The sequence below is a fragment of the Peromyscus californicus genome, unplaced genomic scaffold, assembly GCF_007827085.1.
Source record: "Peromyscus californicus insignis strain IS unplaced genomic scaffold, ASM782708v3 Scaffold_14__1_contigs__length_90479793_seg_2, whole genome shotgun sequence".
Lineage (NCBI taxonomy): Eukaryota > Metazoa > Chordata > Mammalia > Rodentia > Cricetidae > Peromyscus > Peromyscus californicus.
The window spans coordinates 74,738,231-74,755,622 of NW_026294436.1; the positions used below are offsets into that span (position 1 = coordinate 74,738,231).

The 17,392-nt window shown below is 51.0% G+C and overlaps 2 protein-coding genes across 2 annotated transcripts in view; one reads left to right on the forward strand and one right to left on the reverse strand.

Moving 5' to 3' along the window:
• Ptpn14 (protein tyrosine phosphatase non-receptor type 14) overlaps positions 1 to 7,215 on the forward strand; it is a 146,506-nt gene extending 139,291 nt beyond the window's left edge. Inside the window, exon 19 of the mRNA XM_052737987.1 lies at positions 109 to 7,215. Coding sequence (XP_052593947.1) covers positions 109 to 237 — 129 coding nt within the window. The 3' untranslated portion in view covers positions 238 to 7,215. The remainder of the gene's footprint in view (positions 1 to 108) is intronic.
• A 6,042-nt stretch (positions 7,216 to 13,257) lies between these two features.
• Positions 13,258 to 17,392, reverse strand: part of Smyd2 (SET and MYND domain containing 2) — a 41,095-nt gene continuing 36,960 nt past the window's right edge. The window contains exons 10-12 of the mRNA XM_052737988.1: positions 16,941 to 17,115; positions 15,097 to 15,205; positions 13,258 to 13,636 (exon numbers count right to left, since the gene is read on the reverse strand). Of these exons, the coding sequence (XP_052593948.1) occupies positions 13,556 to 13,636; positions 15,097 to 15,205; positions 16,941 to 17,115 (365 nt within the window). The 3' untranslated portion in view covers positions 13,258 to 13,555. The remainder of the gene's footprint in view (positions 13,637 to 15,096; positions 15,206 to 16,940; positions 17,116 to 17,392) is intronic.

Below are 17,392 nucleotides of genomic sequence, written 5' to 3' on the forward strand. Positions count from 1 at the left end.
AGATCCCTCCTTCCCGGTCATGGGCAGTGGGCAGAGGCTTCCCAAGGTGGGAGGAGCCCAGGAGAGGCCTCCCATCTCAGGCTATGTGCCCTTTCGTTTCCCTTACAGAAGGTGGAAGTGCCCACGATGCTGAGGTTTCTCAGGGAGCAGAGGATGTTCATGATCCAGACCATTGCGCAGTACAAATTCGTCTACCAAGTCCTCGTCCAGTTCCTACAGAGTTCCAGGCTCATCTGATTTCCCGGATGCAGCTTCTGGAGGAGGGACCCAGCTCTGTCCTGCAGGGGGCGCCACTTCCAGACAACATCTGTCTCCCCAGTTGGAGACGGATGGCTGGCAGCAGGCAAGAGCCAGAGTTACTTACAAACATCATGTATTATTTTATATGAGATAATTTATTTTTCCGTCTTTGGAATAAGTTTTGTGAGTTATTATAATGCATTTTTTCCCACGATAATATAGTGCTTCTCATTTGAACCCCATGTCGACTGATCTGCACGTAAGCCTCCTCCGGGAGGGAAGGTGGTGGCCCCATGGGACATTGTAGACACAGAGGCATAAGGGAACACATCTCTAGTGAAGCTGCAGACAAATTGGTAACGCCCCCAGTCAAAAGTGGCAAGAAGAAGAATTCAGCCTCACCCGGAAGGAAGAGAGCCAAGGGAGGTCCTTGCAAGTGTTCCCTTAAACACTGGATCCGTGCATCTTGCTGGAGAGCTGCTTCCCTCTCCTTTACTGCCCCCTTCCTCCGCAGTCTCTCTCCCTAAGCCTGGGGTGAAAGCTGGGACCCACTGGAGAGCACAGTGCCGTCTTTGGTAAGCGAGGAGTGCTGCTGTCGCTGCTGCTCATGCCTTGTTCTGGTCCAGAAGTCGGATGCCGTGATGGGATGTGCTACTTTGCCTTCCGTGCTCCCAGCACCTCATCTGGTGGCCCTGAGCCAGGCCATCTGCACAGCTCAGCCCCTTGCCTAGTTGAGAGAAGATAGTAGACCAAGGTGGGAATGGCATTAGGTGGAGCCTTGGTGTAGATACTTAACTAAATAATGTTGAGTGTGGCAGATGAGGACATAGAGGATGAGGTTTGGGTACATTCCATTTTCCTATACATTGCTAAGTTGTTAGAAGGGTCATAAGGGAAATGGTTAAGGAAACTGGGAGCTACCTGGCACTTTGCAGTAGGGCCCTGGCTGGGAGGCGCACACCTGGCCAGGAGGCACGCACCCATGTGCAACTCCCTGTGTGCTGATGGATTCTAGGCGTTGGCTAGCAAGGACTGAGTTGATTCTCACTTCGGGCTTCTTCGTTGCTGTCTTGGGGCAGGGTCCCAGGCTGACCTTGGACTTGGTGTATAGCAGGAGGGTGGCTCCCAATCTCTTGTCTGTACCTCCCAACTGCTGGAATTTTAAGTGTATATGGCCACACACAGGCCATACTTGCCCCTCATGATGAATGCTGAGACTGTCTTTGCCAAAGCCTCCACTGCCTACCTTTCCTTGTATAACCCACTCTCTGTCAGTGACGGTATTAACCACCCTCAAGTTGAAGCCCAGTTTCCTTCCATGTCTGCTTTTTCCTAAGTGTAATTTTCTAATTGTTTGTGAAACTGACTATGTCATGTCTTCCTCCACAGTGATAGTTTCTTTTCTTTTCTTTTTCCTGAGCTGAAAAGACCGACCAGAAAGAGTGTGCCTTTGTAGCCTCTGTCTCCACACACTAGTAGATGCTGATGACAGCAGATTTCCCATGAGCTTCTCTGGAAGACAAGCCAAGCTGTCTTCCTCTGGGCCAGGGTGGTGCTGATGCTGACATCCATACAGCATCTGTGGGTTCAGAATCTGGAGGTGGGGCGCTTCCACAGTGCAGAGTGGATCAAAGGGCATACGTGAGTGTGATCCTTGTAGACGCGGCACACTGGTATAGATTCTGACATAGGTATTTTGGGGAAAATGGAAAAGCCCATTGGGGAGGGATTAGTTACCCTCCTCTGAAAATGTTTCTTCCCCTTTCAGGTTTCCTAACAGTTTCCCACTTACAGTTTCATTATGTGATGAAGAATGTAGATACTCTCGTCTCTAAGCCTTGGTGTGTTAGAGTGTCTCACATGAGCAGCGAGGAGACATGATGCCCTTTTGAACTCATCACTCAGGGGCTGTTTCTAGCTTATGCTAACAGAACAAGATACAGGGAAGACATAGGTTTAATATCCAGCTTCCTAGCCAACACATGATGAAACCCAAAAGTAAACATTTAAGTGTCCTGCGTATTTATTTCCTCCTTAACACTGTTGTTTCTGGTTCTTCAACACGTTCCGAATTCCCTTTCCCGTCCCCAGGAAGCCCCCATCAATCTCTGGTAAAATTATCAGCAGGCATTTAAAGCCCTTACAGTGGCATCTGCATAATAATCGCCGAGAGATGCTTTCTACCTGGGAAGCTCGCCAAGGAGTAAGCCTTGGAGCAAAGTGTATTAAATTAGTTATCTAGTCAGGGCTTTTGGGCCAGCTTCCTGACAATGTGTTGGGACTGAAGCTGGAGCTGTCAGAGCCCATTGCCGCATTTTGGCTTTGAAGGGGGAGAAAATTAAAACTGGAGCCAGTAAGACATCCCATCTCACAACAGAGCAGCCCATCATTCCTCCGCCCCTGGTTTTCCAGTTGTGGAGTTTTGTCTTTCACTCGCTCATTTGCATATGCCCACCTTCATCCTTGTTCAGGGGTCTCTGCATCCCGGCTGCTTAAGATGGTGTCTTCATCCTTGAGATGGTGAGATGCACTTGTGGCGAAGCCCAGGAGTGTCTGGCTGGTTTTGTGTGGCTCTAAGGTGATTCCAGGTGGAATAGGAATCCCAGGGGCCTGCACATCTGAACACACCCTCCCCAGTAAGTAGAGGTGAGAACAGTATCAGACAGGCATACGTTGCTTTATTGAGGTGGAGACAAGTGGGTTCTTCTACTCACTTGGAGGTGCTGCAGGATACTAGGGAAGGTGAGGCCATCTCACGTGGACTGTGTCCCGTCAGCTTACTTTGCGGGGAGAAAGGGCCTACTCATTATTCTTCAGTTAGAAGTAAGCTGACTTTTTTTTTTTCCTTTTGGCCTTAGTCTTGGGCTCTCTCAGTCACCTCCCCTAGCCTGGACAGAGGGTCTTTGTAGACTTTAGGATGTGGGCCTTGTGGGACGTGACCACCAACTCCTAAGCAAGCCATACCCTTACCCTCTGTCAGCGTTTGCTCTCAGGTGCCCCCTCCTGTGGGTGGAGAGGTTAGCATTCTCCTATCTTTTCTAGTTTAAGGTAGATCAACCCATGTTGAGTTTCCAGACATGGAGGGCACTTTCTGGATTGATGGAATACATACAATTTATTTCTTCCCAGTTCATTAAGGATCTAATGCCATGCATCTTTTCTTCAGCTAAGAGCTAGTGGACAGAGACCTGGTTCTTTGTGATCCTGCATCCTAGCCACGATGGCCTTGCATCTCTTAGGGCCAGGAGCTGCCCCTGAATGCTGACAGGCTGGGTGGACAGACGTTCTCTGTGGGGTCTTCGGTCCCTTTCTTGGTCTAAGCACTAGCTCATTGGTCTGCATCCTCTGACCTCAGGCGCGACATTATCAACGGGTCCCAAACATGTCCTCAGACAACAGGCACCCTGTGCCTTCCAGTCTGCCTCATTTCTAGTGGCATGACTCGTGGAGAGAGCGAATTTAGTTATTGGTTTCTGTTTGGGGAAGATGTGCCAGTTACTTGAGGTGAGGAGGGCAAGAATACAGGATCTTCTAGAATAAACTCAAGGGGCATGAACTAGCCCTGGCCCTGTTGTTTCTTCTCAGTATTAGGAGCAGCTCTGTCCACAGAGTGCCATGTCATTGCCACTGGGCTCTAGCTTCCCTATTTCACCGAAATTTCTGCTGCTGCTGTTTCTTGCGAGAGCTCTTGTCAGCCGCCATCAAAGCCCCCATTTAACGGTTTCTGTTCACGAGTGGCACTCCCGCCCACTCGGCTTCTAATAGAGAGATTTGGGTCTTCCGGGGGAACTGCACATCCCCTGGTGGCCTACAGCTTGATGAGTGATAGACTCACTTGCTCTGGAGGGTGGAATAAGTCACAGTTAGCCCTGTAGGGTTATGCTCTGAGCAAAGAGGTAGAAGTGTGCTGGCCTTCGCCTCAGCTTCTAAGTCCTTGGGCGGCTCGAGCCACCCTTCCTGGGACATCTGCAGAAAGTAGTGTCCACATGTCTGGGGAAATAGGCAGGTGTGCTCAGCCACATGCTGCCAACCCAGATGGCTTGTCCAGGTGTCCGTTATTCTAGAGGAGCTGGGACGCTGGTCTACCAGCTTGTCCAATATTCAGCCTCTCTTCCCTGCACTCAGCTTTCGCATTTCCACTATCAGCTCAAGGGAATCGGGTGTCTTCATCCAGGAGACCGCCCTTCTTAGCTTTTGCAGCTTACCGCAATGTGTGCCTTTTTCAAACGCTCGCTGATGTGTATGCCGTTCGTTAGCCTGTCCGTGACCTGGTGTCAGGGATCTGGCATCTTCTGCTCTCATAGATGGATAAATATATTGCTGTTTAGAAATCAGTTCTTGCTGCTCAGAGCTCCATTCAGCCTCCTCATTGTAGAGATAAATTAAAGGAGATTCAATTGTCAGGCAGGCGGGCTGGAGCAAATGCCAGCCTAAACATGGTTAACCAAGTCTTCTGCTATAGTCTTGCCAGCCAAGCCATCGTTTATTAAAAGTGCCCAGAGCTTGTCCAAAGTCATGATGGGGAGAGGCCAGATCAGCCCTAAATTTCCAAAATTCATTGGGGATACAATTTTTTGAACCCTGGGGGTAATGTCAGAGTTGTAAACTTAAGATGGAACACCCCGGGGAAGACCGTGCTCCGGTGCTGACCTACTTCTCCCAGGCTCCTTGCCTGCTGCCTGTAACGGGCTGTGCCATGTGGCCTCTGTGCCTGGATGGCTGCTCTGGAGACTCCTTGCCTGACCCTGCAGCCCTCCTCCCCTTGCAGCTTGTGAGCAGAGAGTCCTGCCCGTGCACGCTACCCCCGTGGTTAGCGTTCACAATTCCTCTTGCATGTGAGTCCCTGTGCAGGTCACATGTATTCAAAGTACAAACACTGGGCTGCGCAGCGACTGTGAGTGTTCTCGTTGTGTGGGGACGAGGTGGCACCCCTTAGTGACGCCAGGGTCTTCATTCCCAGGGCATTTTGTCCACTCAGAACACTACCAACTTCCCATGCTCACTCACCTGCTTCCCAGACCAGCTCTCAGAAGCTTCCGTGCTCCCTCAGATCAGCCCTCTGAAGCTCACTTTGTATTTTAACCTACCTGCCCATAGAACCCTCCCCCCCAAAAAAAAAGTTAAATCTGGCAAAGGGACCGGACCGTGGTCTTAAACCCCTCTAAAATGTCGACATAGGAAATCTTAATTTAACAAAACAAAACAAACAAACAAAAAAACCCCAGCTCCACAGCCTCAAGAAATGTGGAGTGGTCAGAATGAAGATTGCTGGAGATGTCTAACAGCTAGGCCATCCTCCATCCTGTCAGCCTTGGTAACACTGTCCCTCAGTACCAGGAGAAGAAAAAAAAAAAAAAAAGACCGATACCAGCACTATTAAAAATAAGGATGGCAACAGGGCTTCCTATTTATTTTGAGGCGCCCTTCACAGGCGTTTTGGTGACAGCATTGCTTGGTAACCTGCAGTCTAACCTGTTTCTGGCTTGCTGGACTGTTTGCTTCCTCGGCCTCCCTGCTGACTGTCCCCTGGCAGGACAGGTGCACCTCAGGGCTTCCCAGGAGCCTCCCCTGGTGTGCTCTGACTTGTGGTTAGTCCACGATAAGCTGTCTGTCCAGCCTTTCTGCCTTTGTTCCTCCCCGACCTCTTCTTCCAGGGACAGGCGCTCACTCTGGGGTGGAAGAGAGCGAGCTAGTGAGCGTTTTAGACTGGGTTTTTCCGTGCCTTGGGGTGGGACCTCTTGCTCAGGCCTCAGGAATGCTGCTTCAAGTTTAGCCAGGTGGCTCAGGCGCCTGGCGTGCTTGGCATTTCTCTGGGGCCTCCTGCCTCCCTCAGCGACAGTGTTGGCTAATAAATACCTTCAGCATTGAACTGAAAACTTCCTTTGGAGCCATTTTATTTAGATGCAAACCCTGTAAAGTTTCCCTGCACTCTCCTTTGAAGCTCCCTGCCGCTACTGGGGGTCCTAAAGTTCTTTAACCGCATCTTCTCAGATACAAGCTCAACTCTTCATCAGAGATGATTTCCAGTGTGTGTCCTCCAGCCCTGGGTGGTCAGCTGACCTGGGAGGGGGTTTACATATGCAGATGACTATTAAAAGTGTAACCTTTTGTGACTTGTCACATATATAACAGGCGAGTTGCTCCTCTAGACTAGCGTCACTCCTTCATTCAGTATTTTGATGTTTTCTTTTGGTCTGTGTTCCGTCAAATGTTGTGAGTTCTGGTTTCCCTCAAAATAATTGACATTTATAGATTTCATTTTGAAATGATGTATAGACACCCCCGCCCGCCCGCCTGCCTGCCTGCCTGCCCGCCCGCAGCTTAGAGACTGGCTTGCTTTAGGGTTCTTGGGTCAGCCCACGGAAGCCTAGTTACCTCCACCATGGAATGCAGTACCGTGTCAGATGTGGTTGGCTTTTGTGAGCTGACCTGGACACGGGCTAGCACCCACGATGTTGGAAGCTGTAAAACATGCATTCCAGGTTGGGACTCAGCGCCCTGTCCATGGCAGCCACTTGCTCCTCAGCAGAGATGCTAGTCAAGCCTCTTCCCTACAAACTGCAGCTGAGGGCCGGGGAAGGACGGAAAAGGCAGGAAGACATTCCTTCCCAAGTCCCGATCGTCACGCTGCCTGTACAGGCAGCCTCCCTGGCACTGTGAGGGGAGTGAAAGCCTCAAGTAAAGCTATGCATGCCGTTCCATGAGCTGTGTCTATCAGTCAATAAGCTCCTGCTTGGCAGCTTCTTACAGTCCCGAGGTGTAGGGAGCTGACTATTGACAGTATTGTTTTGCACTGTTTCCTGTTTTTACAAAGTCTTATTTAGATATTGGTCCTAGAGGATGTTGTCTCTGTCCTTGTCATTGCTATAAAACGTTTGCTATGTGCCTTTACAGATGTGATATCTTTATTCTAACCCTTTTTTTTTTTTGTAAAAGATATCTATTGATTTCTACATGCAATAAACCTTGATTGTTTTCAGAGAAAACACTCCCGTCTTTTCATAAACACATCTGCACCAGTTGAATGCACTGGTGTCCCTTACTTTGTATATATGTGCATGTGTGGGTGCACACATGTATGAGTGTGCAGTCACATGTGCATCCGTGCCCATGGAGACCAAAGGCCAGCCTTTGGTGTCATTTCTCAGGAGCCCTGTTCCTTGTGTTTTTGAACAGGGTCTCTCACTGGCCTGGGATTTCTGATTTGAGCACCTTGTCTCTACCACTGGGATTACACATACGTGCCACCAAGCCTTGCTTTGTTTCATAGGTCTGGGGACTGAACTCAGGTCCTTGTGATCACATGGCCAGCACTCTCCTGACTGAGTTTTTTCCCTAGCCCTAATGTCTCCTACTTTAAGATCAGTTTTGAGCTGGGTGGTGGTGGTGGCACATGCTTTTAACCCAGAGGCAGAGGCAGCTGGATCTCGGAGTTCAAGGACAGCCTGGTCTACAGAGCAAGTTCCAGGACAGCCAAGGCTACACAGAGAAACCCTGTCTCAAAAAAACCCCAAAAAGGGGGGGGGGAACAGTTTTATAAGCAAAGACTGCTAGGAAACGCCTTCTGGTTTCCTCCAGACATATTTATTTTCATTTGCAGTTTCTGATGTCTTCACTGTGGAAGATACACAGGAGGAGCAAATACTGGGAAAGCAGAGAAAACAGCCTAGAAATGGGTCTTTCTCAAACATTCAGAGGGAACCCTCATCAAGCGTGAAGTCCCTCCCCTCCCCCACTGTCCTTCTGTCAGACACTTTGTTGATGGGGAAGGCAAGGCGCTGTGGAAAACCCACCTCCTTGGCTTTGTCCTTCAGCTTTGTGAGGAAGCTCAACTCATCGCCAGGTTTAAAGCGGTGGTGACCCTTCCAGGTCCCTCCAGCCATAGCGTGTAAGCACCCTCCTTCCACCTTGTGAAGAGGGTGAAGGAGGCTGTGTGCCCTTGGTGAGTGGGGGGTCATGTTGACAACTTCCAACAGTGTTAGGGTTCCTTCTCAGTCAGGTTTCTACTGCTGATGAGGCAGCAGCTTGACCACAGCAACCCTTATAAAGGAAAACATTTAACTGGGGCTGGCTTATAGTTCAGAGGTTCAGTCCATTATCATCATGGCAGGGAGCATGGCAGCATGCAGGCAGATGTGGTGCTGGAGAAGGAGCTGAGACTTCTTACATCTTGACTCACAGGCAACAGGAAGTGGTCTGAGACCGTGGGCGTGGCTTGAGCATATATGAGTCCTCAAAGCCCGCCTCCACAGTGACACACTTCCTCCAACAAGGCCAGACCTACTCCAACAAAGTCACACCTCCTAATGGTGTCACTCCCCATGAGCTTACAGGGGCCAATTACATTCAAACCACCATAAACAGTAAACCATTCACAACCCCAGCTTGTCTCACCTATGAGTAGCAACACTGAGAGCCTCTCCTGGGCAAAAGGAGATGTTCATTTTAGCAAACATGGAAATATTTCCATTTTTATGGTGACCTTGTCTATGGGACAATTACAACTCTTGAAATAAAAGATACATAATATTATTGAAAGATACAACACAAAATAGGCCAGTGAGACAGGTGGAGAGAGAAGCCCTGAGGAAGCCTGGTTTATTCTTCTTAGCTGGTTACAAAAACAATTTCCAGTAGACACTTGAGAAATCAAACCATCACTGCAAGGGCTGGAGAGACGGCTCGGGGGTTAAGAGCACTGGCTGCTCTTTCAGAGTCCCAGCACCCATATGGCAGGTCACAACAGTCTGTAAACATCACTCCAGGGGGTCCAATGGCCTCTTCTGGCCTCCTTGGTTAGTTCATACATGTAGTATACGTACATATATGAGACAAAACTCATACACATAAAAATTTTAAAAATGTTTAAGCCAACAGTACTTGCAGACCTGTTTGTCTCCAAAGAGAATATTAACAGAGCCAAAGAGGGAAAAACCTTTGCAAATATTTACTTTAAATTATGTGCACTTATGTGTCTGTGAGTATGTGCATATGAGTGCAGTGCCTGCTGAGGCCAGAAGAGGGTGTCAGATCCCCTGGAACTGGGGTTACAGGAGGTTGTAAGCCACCCAACAGGGCTGCTGGAACCAAACCCAGGTCCTCTGCAAGAGCAGCATGCACCACTGAGCCATCACTCCAGCTTAGTGGGGGGATGAAAAAGAACCCCTCAGACCAAAGAAATATGTGCAAAAAACTGTACACACGTGTGCACAAGCATACATTAGAGTGATGAAAAGCAGGAATCTCAACGGGTTTTTGTTTTGTGATTTTACTTCCCTTAGCTGTAGAAAATACAAAATCTAAGAATTGAGAAGACTGTGTTGGGCTGTATAAACAACTAAACCCTTTTTTGAGGCAAAAATCTAGACAAATTGATGAACTTGTCATATCTGTGAACAGGAACACTCTGAGGATGCCCAGCCTCCGTATCTCACTGGCTGTGACCCGGAAAAGCCCCCAGCGGCTCCCTGGGTGGGAGAGAGGAAAGAAGCAGTTCTAAAGATTCTAGAGTTGTAGGGGGTGGGCTGTAGAGAGAAAGCTCAAGAGTTCTCTGCCCTTCCGTAGGACCCGATCTTGGATCCCAGCATTCCTCTAAGGCAGCTCACAACTGCCTGTAACTCCAGCTCCAGGGGATCTGACATCCTTTTCTGGCCTCTGAGGACATCCTTACCTTCATGCAATAAGGAATCTTTTAAGAACTTGATTAAATGTAAAATTGGAACCCTTACAGATGCTGTTGTTTGGATATAGCACTTCCCTCACAGGCTCTTGTCTCTCCTAGGCTTGCACTCTCGGTCCGCAGTTAGTGGCGCCATTTGTGGGGTTAAGGACCGTTAGGAGGCCAAGCCTTGCTGGAGGAAGTGTGTCTCTGGGGTTGGGCCTTGGGTGCCGTTCTCTGCTACGTGAGCAGCCAGTGTCCTGCTCCCACCCCGTGTTCCCTGCCTGCTGCTGCGTCTCCCCTCCATGACGGACTCCATCCCTCCGGAACTCAAAGCCAAAATAATCCCTTTTCTCCTAAGTTGCTTTTTGTCTGGGCATTTTATCACAGCAACAGCAACTCAACTAAACACGTCAGACAATCCTGGGTAGATCACAGACAGAGGCTAAAAAGCTGTTTTCTCCATCTAAAGATAGAAAACCACTCACCTCTGCCCATTTATCATAAAAGGGAATGGAGGTGGAAGTATTTTCAACAGCGAAGACCAGCATCCCTATATACTTCAGGGTTGTTAAGTTCTGGAAGTGGAAGTATTTTCAACAGCGAAGACCAGCATCCCTATATACTTCAGGGTTGTTAAGTTCTGGAGGTGGAAGTATTTTCAACAGCGAAGACCAGCATCCCTATATACTTCAGGGTTGTTAAGTTCTGGAGGTGGAAGTATTTTCAACAGCGAAGACCAGCATCCCTATATACTTCAGGGTTGTTAAGTTCTGGAAGACACGGACGAAAACAGGCAAAGGCCAGTGCAGGATCCTAGGAAGGTGTGTGTTCTGGGTCTCTCGTTCCTGGCACACAGCTCCAAAAACCTTGGAATTTCCTGGATAAAAGTGACAGGTTTGAGGAATGAAAGTGCTAGGAGCTCCTTTTGTTCCAGGAGAACTCTGTCACTGAGACCCTCCCTATCTCTACTAGGTACTAACGAGAAAATCTTATTATATTATTATTATTATTTACATATGTGTGTGTATTCCCATGTGTGTGGTGTATGTGCAGGCCTGAGCTTGGCATTGGGTATCTTCCTCGATTTCTCTCCACTTATACTGAACCCTGATTGCTTGGTGAACCCAGAGTGTACTGTTTCAGCTAGTCTGGCTAAGAATTCTGCCCCAGGGATCCTGTCTCTGCCTCCCTCATGCTGGGGTTCCAGGTGGGTTGCCACGTCCACCTGGCCCTCACATGGGTTCTAGAACTCCAGTCTCATTGCTCCCTCACACTGATAAGGCCACTCCTGGCCGATCCCTAGGTAATACTCCCAGAGCGGAAGCTCTTCCTAGACACCACAGTCCAATTAGGAGCTTGAGCTTTGGTGCTGGAGACTGATTGGCAGTTACCTGTGTGATGGAACCTCTGTTAGAAACAGATGGTGGGGTCCTGGGGGCTGCTGTGAGCATTGCGGGCAGTGTGGCAGGCAACCCACCCAGCACTCCTCTTCTGCTTTGTTCAGTGTCCTTCATAACGAGCAGTTAACAGTGTGTCAAACAGTGACCCAGCCTGGGGAGCTGCTGTGGCCGGTTACCAAGCACAACTGTGCAGCCAGGCGAGACGGAAGTGAGTGACATCCTGCCGGGCAGGCCTAAGGGACCGAGTCCTCACGTGTACAGTTCCACGCTGCCTGGGTGGTAAAAGCACTAGACTGTCGCTGGGCGGAAGAACCACCGATTGTGAGAAAACCACACATACATTCCAGTGTTGGTGTCAGAAAGGTGATCAGAAAACACCTTGGCCATCCATACCTACTTATACATGGCTTCTACCCACCTCAGCAACAAATGCATAAAATATCTTACACAATAGACTAACAGATGTTAGTATTGTTTTTATAGTCTTAAAGGGAGAGGAAAACAAATACTTTTATTCTGTAAAAGAAACAGTCACTATTCAAAATGTAAAATAATGTCCTATTTGTTCTGGAAATTACACTTCTAGGAATGTATCCCCTAATGCTACTACATATCAGCAGAGTTATGTTTAAGATGATTAATGTGGGCCAGGTGTGGGATGTGCACTTTTAAGCCCAGCACTGGGGAGGCAGAGGCAGGCAGATCTCTTTAAGTTCAAGGCCAGCTTGGTCTACAGAGCAAGTTCCAGGACAGTCAGGGATACATAGAGAAACCCTGTCAAAAAGAAAGAAAGTTAGGGAGGGAGAGTGGGAGAAGAAAAGAAAAAAAAACAGATAAAAACACACAGCCATGAATGTAAGCATCCCGAGGGAATCAGGTCATCTGCACTCTTACACTCTAAGGTTGAAAGAACGAGGCCAATTGCTAAGTGCCCACTGTTAAGCCAGAAAAGCACTTGGGTTCGCCTTGGCGTACCTGGGGAAGGCAGACAGATGTGACCAGCGGCGTCTCCTCCAGGCTGGGGCGCCTTGTTTCTAATTTACTGAGAAATTGAAACCTTCATAACAAAGATGGCAGCCCAAGCCCACGGGAAGCCCAGCCGTAACATGTACACTGAATCAGCATTCTTCGAACACTGCGTGTCCATACGAAGACTGGGACTGTCTCCACCTTCTCCACGCACTGGAGAGGTATGCAGTGTTCTGCGTACCGGAGACAGTCACTGAAGGACCACACCCGCTGTGTGTGCTAAACTGAGTTGTCCATATGTAGGTGAGGGAGAGGGAGGCACACGGTGCTACCGTCAGTCATTGAAGCCATCTTCCAACGGTGACTGTGACAACCAGAGGGGGCCTCTTTTAAGTTTTACTGGTCATCAAGTGGGGAAACCCCTCTCTCTGGGGTGCAGACTTTCCTGAGAACCATCCCTGCCCTCAGGGTGCCGTGGGCTCCTGGCCGAGGAACTGCTAACAGGCCAAGCCTACTGAGGTCTAGGCTGCCAGGCTGGAAGGAGCTGGACTCCTGCTGGCGTGGGGGTAGAGACCAGTGTTTGCTCACAACACACCGTTGGTAAGGAATTATTTTTTCCTTCTCAAGCTTACCCTGGAGTCTTTCCAAAACAGGAGAGTCATGCACAGGGGACAGTCCACGGAACGAGAGGGGAAATGGCAGGGAGATGAAGCATCACTAAGCATCTCTAGAAGGTGCCAAAGAGAAGCCTGGAAGAGGCCAAGTCCTGCCAGGGAGGGGCACCCAGGCTGGATGACCGCGCCAGCACCTTCCCTCCTGCCCGCTCGCTTCCTCCAGAATCACTGTTCTGTGAAAGTAACTTCAAACCAAAGATGACTGGCCCCACTCCTGGGCAGAGACGTGGGCTCAAGGACTGAGGGAGCCTCCCCACCGCACACTCACGCACGCATGCACACACGAGCGTGTCCTCACAGATGCAAGAAGACAAACACTTCAAGGACTGCCTTTATTCTTTCCTCATTCAGCTCTGTGCAGAACATTCCAGCAGGCACGGAGGAAAAATAACTGCATTTTTAAAGCTCAATCTGCCCCCAAAATCTATTATTACATGAAATCATGCCATGACCCTTACTAAAAAGGAAAGCACTGGAGATGAGTTTAAGGCCAGAGCTGAACATGAACCTGAAAACAGCACGAGCTAGGCTTTGCAGAAGGCTGGGGTGACCCGAGAGGTTGGAAATATTCAAGTCCTATGAGGTTTCTGAAGGAAAGCTGGGGTACACAGTCAGTGACTCTCAATTTCCTGCTTGATCTCGGAGATGTACGGATGGTCCTTGCCGTGAGCTACTTCCATGATGGCAATGGCCTAGAAGAGAGCAAGACAAGGGGCAGCTGAGCCCAACCCAGGCTCCTGGCCCACTGCACCCAGTTCAGCAGGAGGCCAGGCTGCACGTCAGCGCTTCAAGACACAGCATGCAAGCCACCTCTCACGGCCTCCTCCTCACCCTGCAGATACCCAGGAGAAGACCCAGAGGGCCTCACCTCACACCATGCCTTGAACCCACCATTCTAGACATTTAAGACTCACTGATGCTTTCCAATGGTGACCTAACTGGGTGTTCTTCCCTGACGTCACTGAGACAATGGACATGACACCAATAGACACTCACACAACTCACACATCACCTGAGCCAGACCCTGATTCTTCAACCTGGGATGTGGGGTGTGACCCCATTTCCCTAAGTACTTCACAGACGCTTTGGGAAATGTGGGGGACTGGGCAGACCAACTCCGAAGTCACACTGCGCTGTCAACATCCATGTAAAACAAAGGGATTCTTCCTCTCAGGAGGATGACTCCTCCTCGGGAGGATGAGCTCCCAGAAGGGGCTCTCCACAGGGACAGCAGGGCTGGGGCGACAGCTCAGAAAGTAAAGTGTTGTCGCAGGCCCAGACCTGAGGCCCAGGCCCAGACCCACAGAAGGAAGCTGAGCATGGTGGGCGGCCCAAGCTGGCACTGGTGATGGAGGATCCTGGGAACTCAATGGCAGAGCAGCCTACCCTAACCTGTGACCTCCAAGTCACTGAGAAATTCTGCCAACAATGTGGACTATCTTCTTGAGGGACAACCTGAGGTTGTTTTCTATTTATAAGTACACCTGTACATGCGCACACACACACACACACACACACACACACACGGACGGACGGACGGACGGACGGACGGACGGCACATGCTTGGGGTCCCTGCGCCTTCTGCACAAGTGTTTTATCCCAGCTCGGCTGGCGAGGGTAAAGCTTCCAGCTTCAGGGATCCTACTTGAAGGACCACCGTGCACCCTGGACTCCTCAGGTGGCCCCCTTGGGCCTTCCCCATCAAGAAACTCTACCTCACTGCTCTAAGAGCAGCCCACGTGTGACTGGCTTCCATGAATGGAGACCGCAGTTAAGTTCATTTCAGAGTTTGCCCACGCAACATCCTAAGCCTGAGTGACTCTCTAGACCCAGCCCCCTGACTCCAGACCAGGTATTGGGTTCTCAGTCCTAAGGTACAGGCAGGTGGAGAACTCTCCCCCGCTCCCAGCTCAGCCCCCTTGCTGTGTGCACGCCTATCCTGAAGGGCCCGGTTAGACCAAGCGCAGGCTTCACATCGTACCCCGCCTCCATCTGCTGAAAGCACCCCAGAAGGCCATGGCCAGAGGCTAGTCTAGAGCTGGTCGCCCTCCTCAACCCCTGTGGCCACCGGCCTCCCCTGGCACAAGGGGCACATGTGAGTGCAAAGCGGACCTCACTGCCGGCATGCCCCAGCCTCAAGCCCGAAACGCACCTTCTTCAGGGCTCTCTCGCCAGCAGCCTTGTTCTCCAGGCCCATGTACAGTCTTCCCAGCTTCAGCCACATGGAGGCCACATTGAGGGAGTACACGGGGTAGTGCTTACTGGAAAGAGACAGCACGCCACCACATCAGAGGCTGCCCAGCTCTCTACAGCAGCAGCAAGGCTTCCCCGGAGTCCACCAGGTCCCGGGCCGAGGGTGAGGATGGGCTAGTATGTACCACCAGAGGCACTGGAAGTGCTCTGCAGTTGGTGTTCGGGTGAAGCTACGTCAAAACTGTTGGGGAAATCTTACCATGAGGTGTGCATACACACACCCAGCCCAGACTTTTCTATTTCAGCTACACTCAGAGCAAGGCACTGGGGAACTGTCAAAGCAAGTACTGCTTTCACAGGGGCAGCAACCAGGCCTCTCCCCCTGGCCCCCATCAAACCAGAGAGGTCACACACACACACACATGCACACTCACACACATGTGCATAAACACACAGTATCTGAAGAGCCCAACTGTCCGCTGTACCCTAAGCCTTCAGAAGCCAGAACACCTCTGATTTCTTCGTCTCTCTCTGCTCTCTAGCAGAGGACCGTGTGTCCGGGTCAGGTGTTCTCTCTGGTTTGAACTCAGGTCTGCTTGATGGAGTATGCTTAAGAAAGAGCCATTTCCCTGGAAACGGAGCCCTGGATATAGCTGTGGGTGAGTGTCTGAGCAAATATGAAAGATGTACTTATTACAGGCAGTCTGCTCATTTCTGTCCATGCTGATTGTCCTGAAGGCTGAATTCCTAGGCAGGAGGCGGCAAGCTGCCTAAGAAGCCTTGGGTCTGTAGTCCACCCACCCCTAAGCCCCCGAAGCTGAGGAAGGGGCCAATGGCTACTGGGCTGGGATGCTGTCTGCCTGTGCCCCTCTCTCAGGGGAAGGTTAGAGACCAGAGAACTTCCTCATCCCCCCAGGAGCAGGGGAAAGGTCAGAGATCTCCCATTTAGCTCAGGCCAGGAGCAGGTTTGAAGAGCCGGCTTCCTCGCTGGCTCCCCCTGCTGGCGATCGAGGGCACAGTGGGTGAGTGGATGGCAGAGATCTGGGGGCCAAGTTTCCAGGCCTCTTAGAGCCAGGGCTTCTCAGGCTCACCAGGATTACCCAGCAAATTCTGGGGGAAGGGAACTTCCGGTCTAATGCCTACACTGTTGACAGCAGATTCCCAAAATGCCTAATGTACAGGCCGTGGGGGGCTCTGCCATGGTGGGGCCTCAGGCTTGGAGTGGCCGGCCAGAGGCAGAGGACGGTGCTAGCTTCCTGTCCCCCACACTGATGTCTGCTAACCCTCTAGGGTGGGCCACTTCTCAAAGTCATCATCACTGCAGGCTGGAATCCCATCTTGTTTTATCTGGCTCTGAGGAGACACCAGGAACCACGGCCAGCCCACTGATCCCGGAGGTCCGTGAGATGCCACTGGCAGAAGCGGATGGCGTGTATGAGTAGTGGTGGGAAGCAGGCTTCTGAGACGCCCCCCACCCCCATACACACACACACACACTTCCACTCACCAAGTCACAAGTACCATTTAACACAGAAGAGGTTGGTGGGCACAGATGCAAACTGCTGGCCTTCCAACTCTAGCCTGAGTGAACTTCTGTGGGTAACCTGTGCTACTCTGCCTCCTGAGGGAGCTCCTTGGGAGGATGGAGGAGCTGGCTCAGTGGGGCTGAGCCTTGGACCTACACCCAGATGTGGGTACCAAGAAGCAGTACCTATTTTGGGCCGGAGTCCTCCAACACGGGGCGTGAAGGACTACACAACCACCATGCTCATTCCGAGCCTCCCAGTTCCACTCAGCACTCACCTGTAGGGCTTGATGATCTTCTGCCCGTATCTCAGGGCTCCTTCCCAGTCCTGCATGTACAGGCAGACGCCCATGGCCTGGTACATCATGTGCAACATGTACACATTGCTGTCCTCAAACACGGAGCTCATCTTCTCCTGGCTAAGCTCGCAGATCTCTAGCAGTTCACTAGGGGGTGCTGAAGGTCAAGGAAAAGACGGCACCCCAGGAGGGGCGGGGCATTCCCAGGTGGGCGGGGCATCCCAGGAGGGGAGGGGCATCCCAGGTGGGCAGGGCATCCCAGGCAGGGCGGGGCATCCCAGGTGGGCGGGGCATTCCAGGTGGGCAGGGCATCCCAGGCAGGGCGGGGCATCCCAGGTGGGCGGGGGCATCCCAGGTGGGCGGGGCATCCCAGGCAGGGCGGGGCATCCCAGGTGGGCCGGCAGTATTATTTCTTCCCCTACCACCCACCC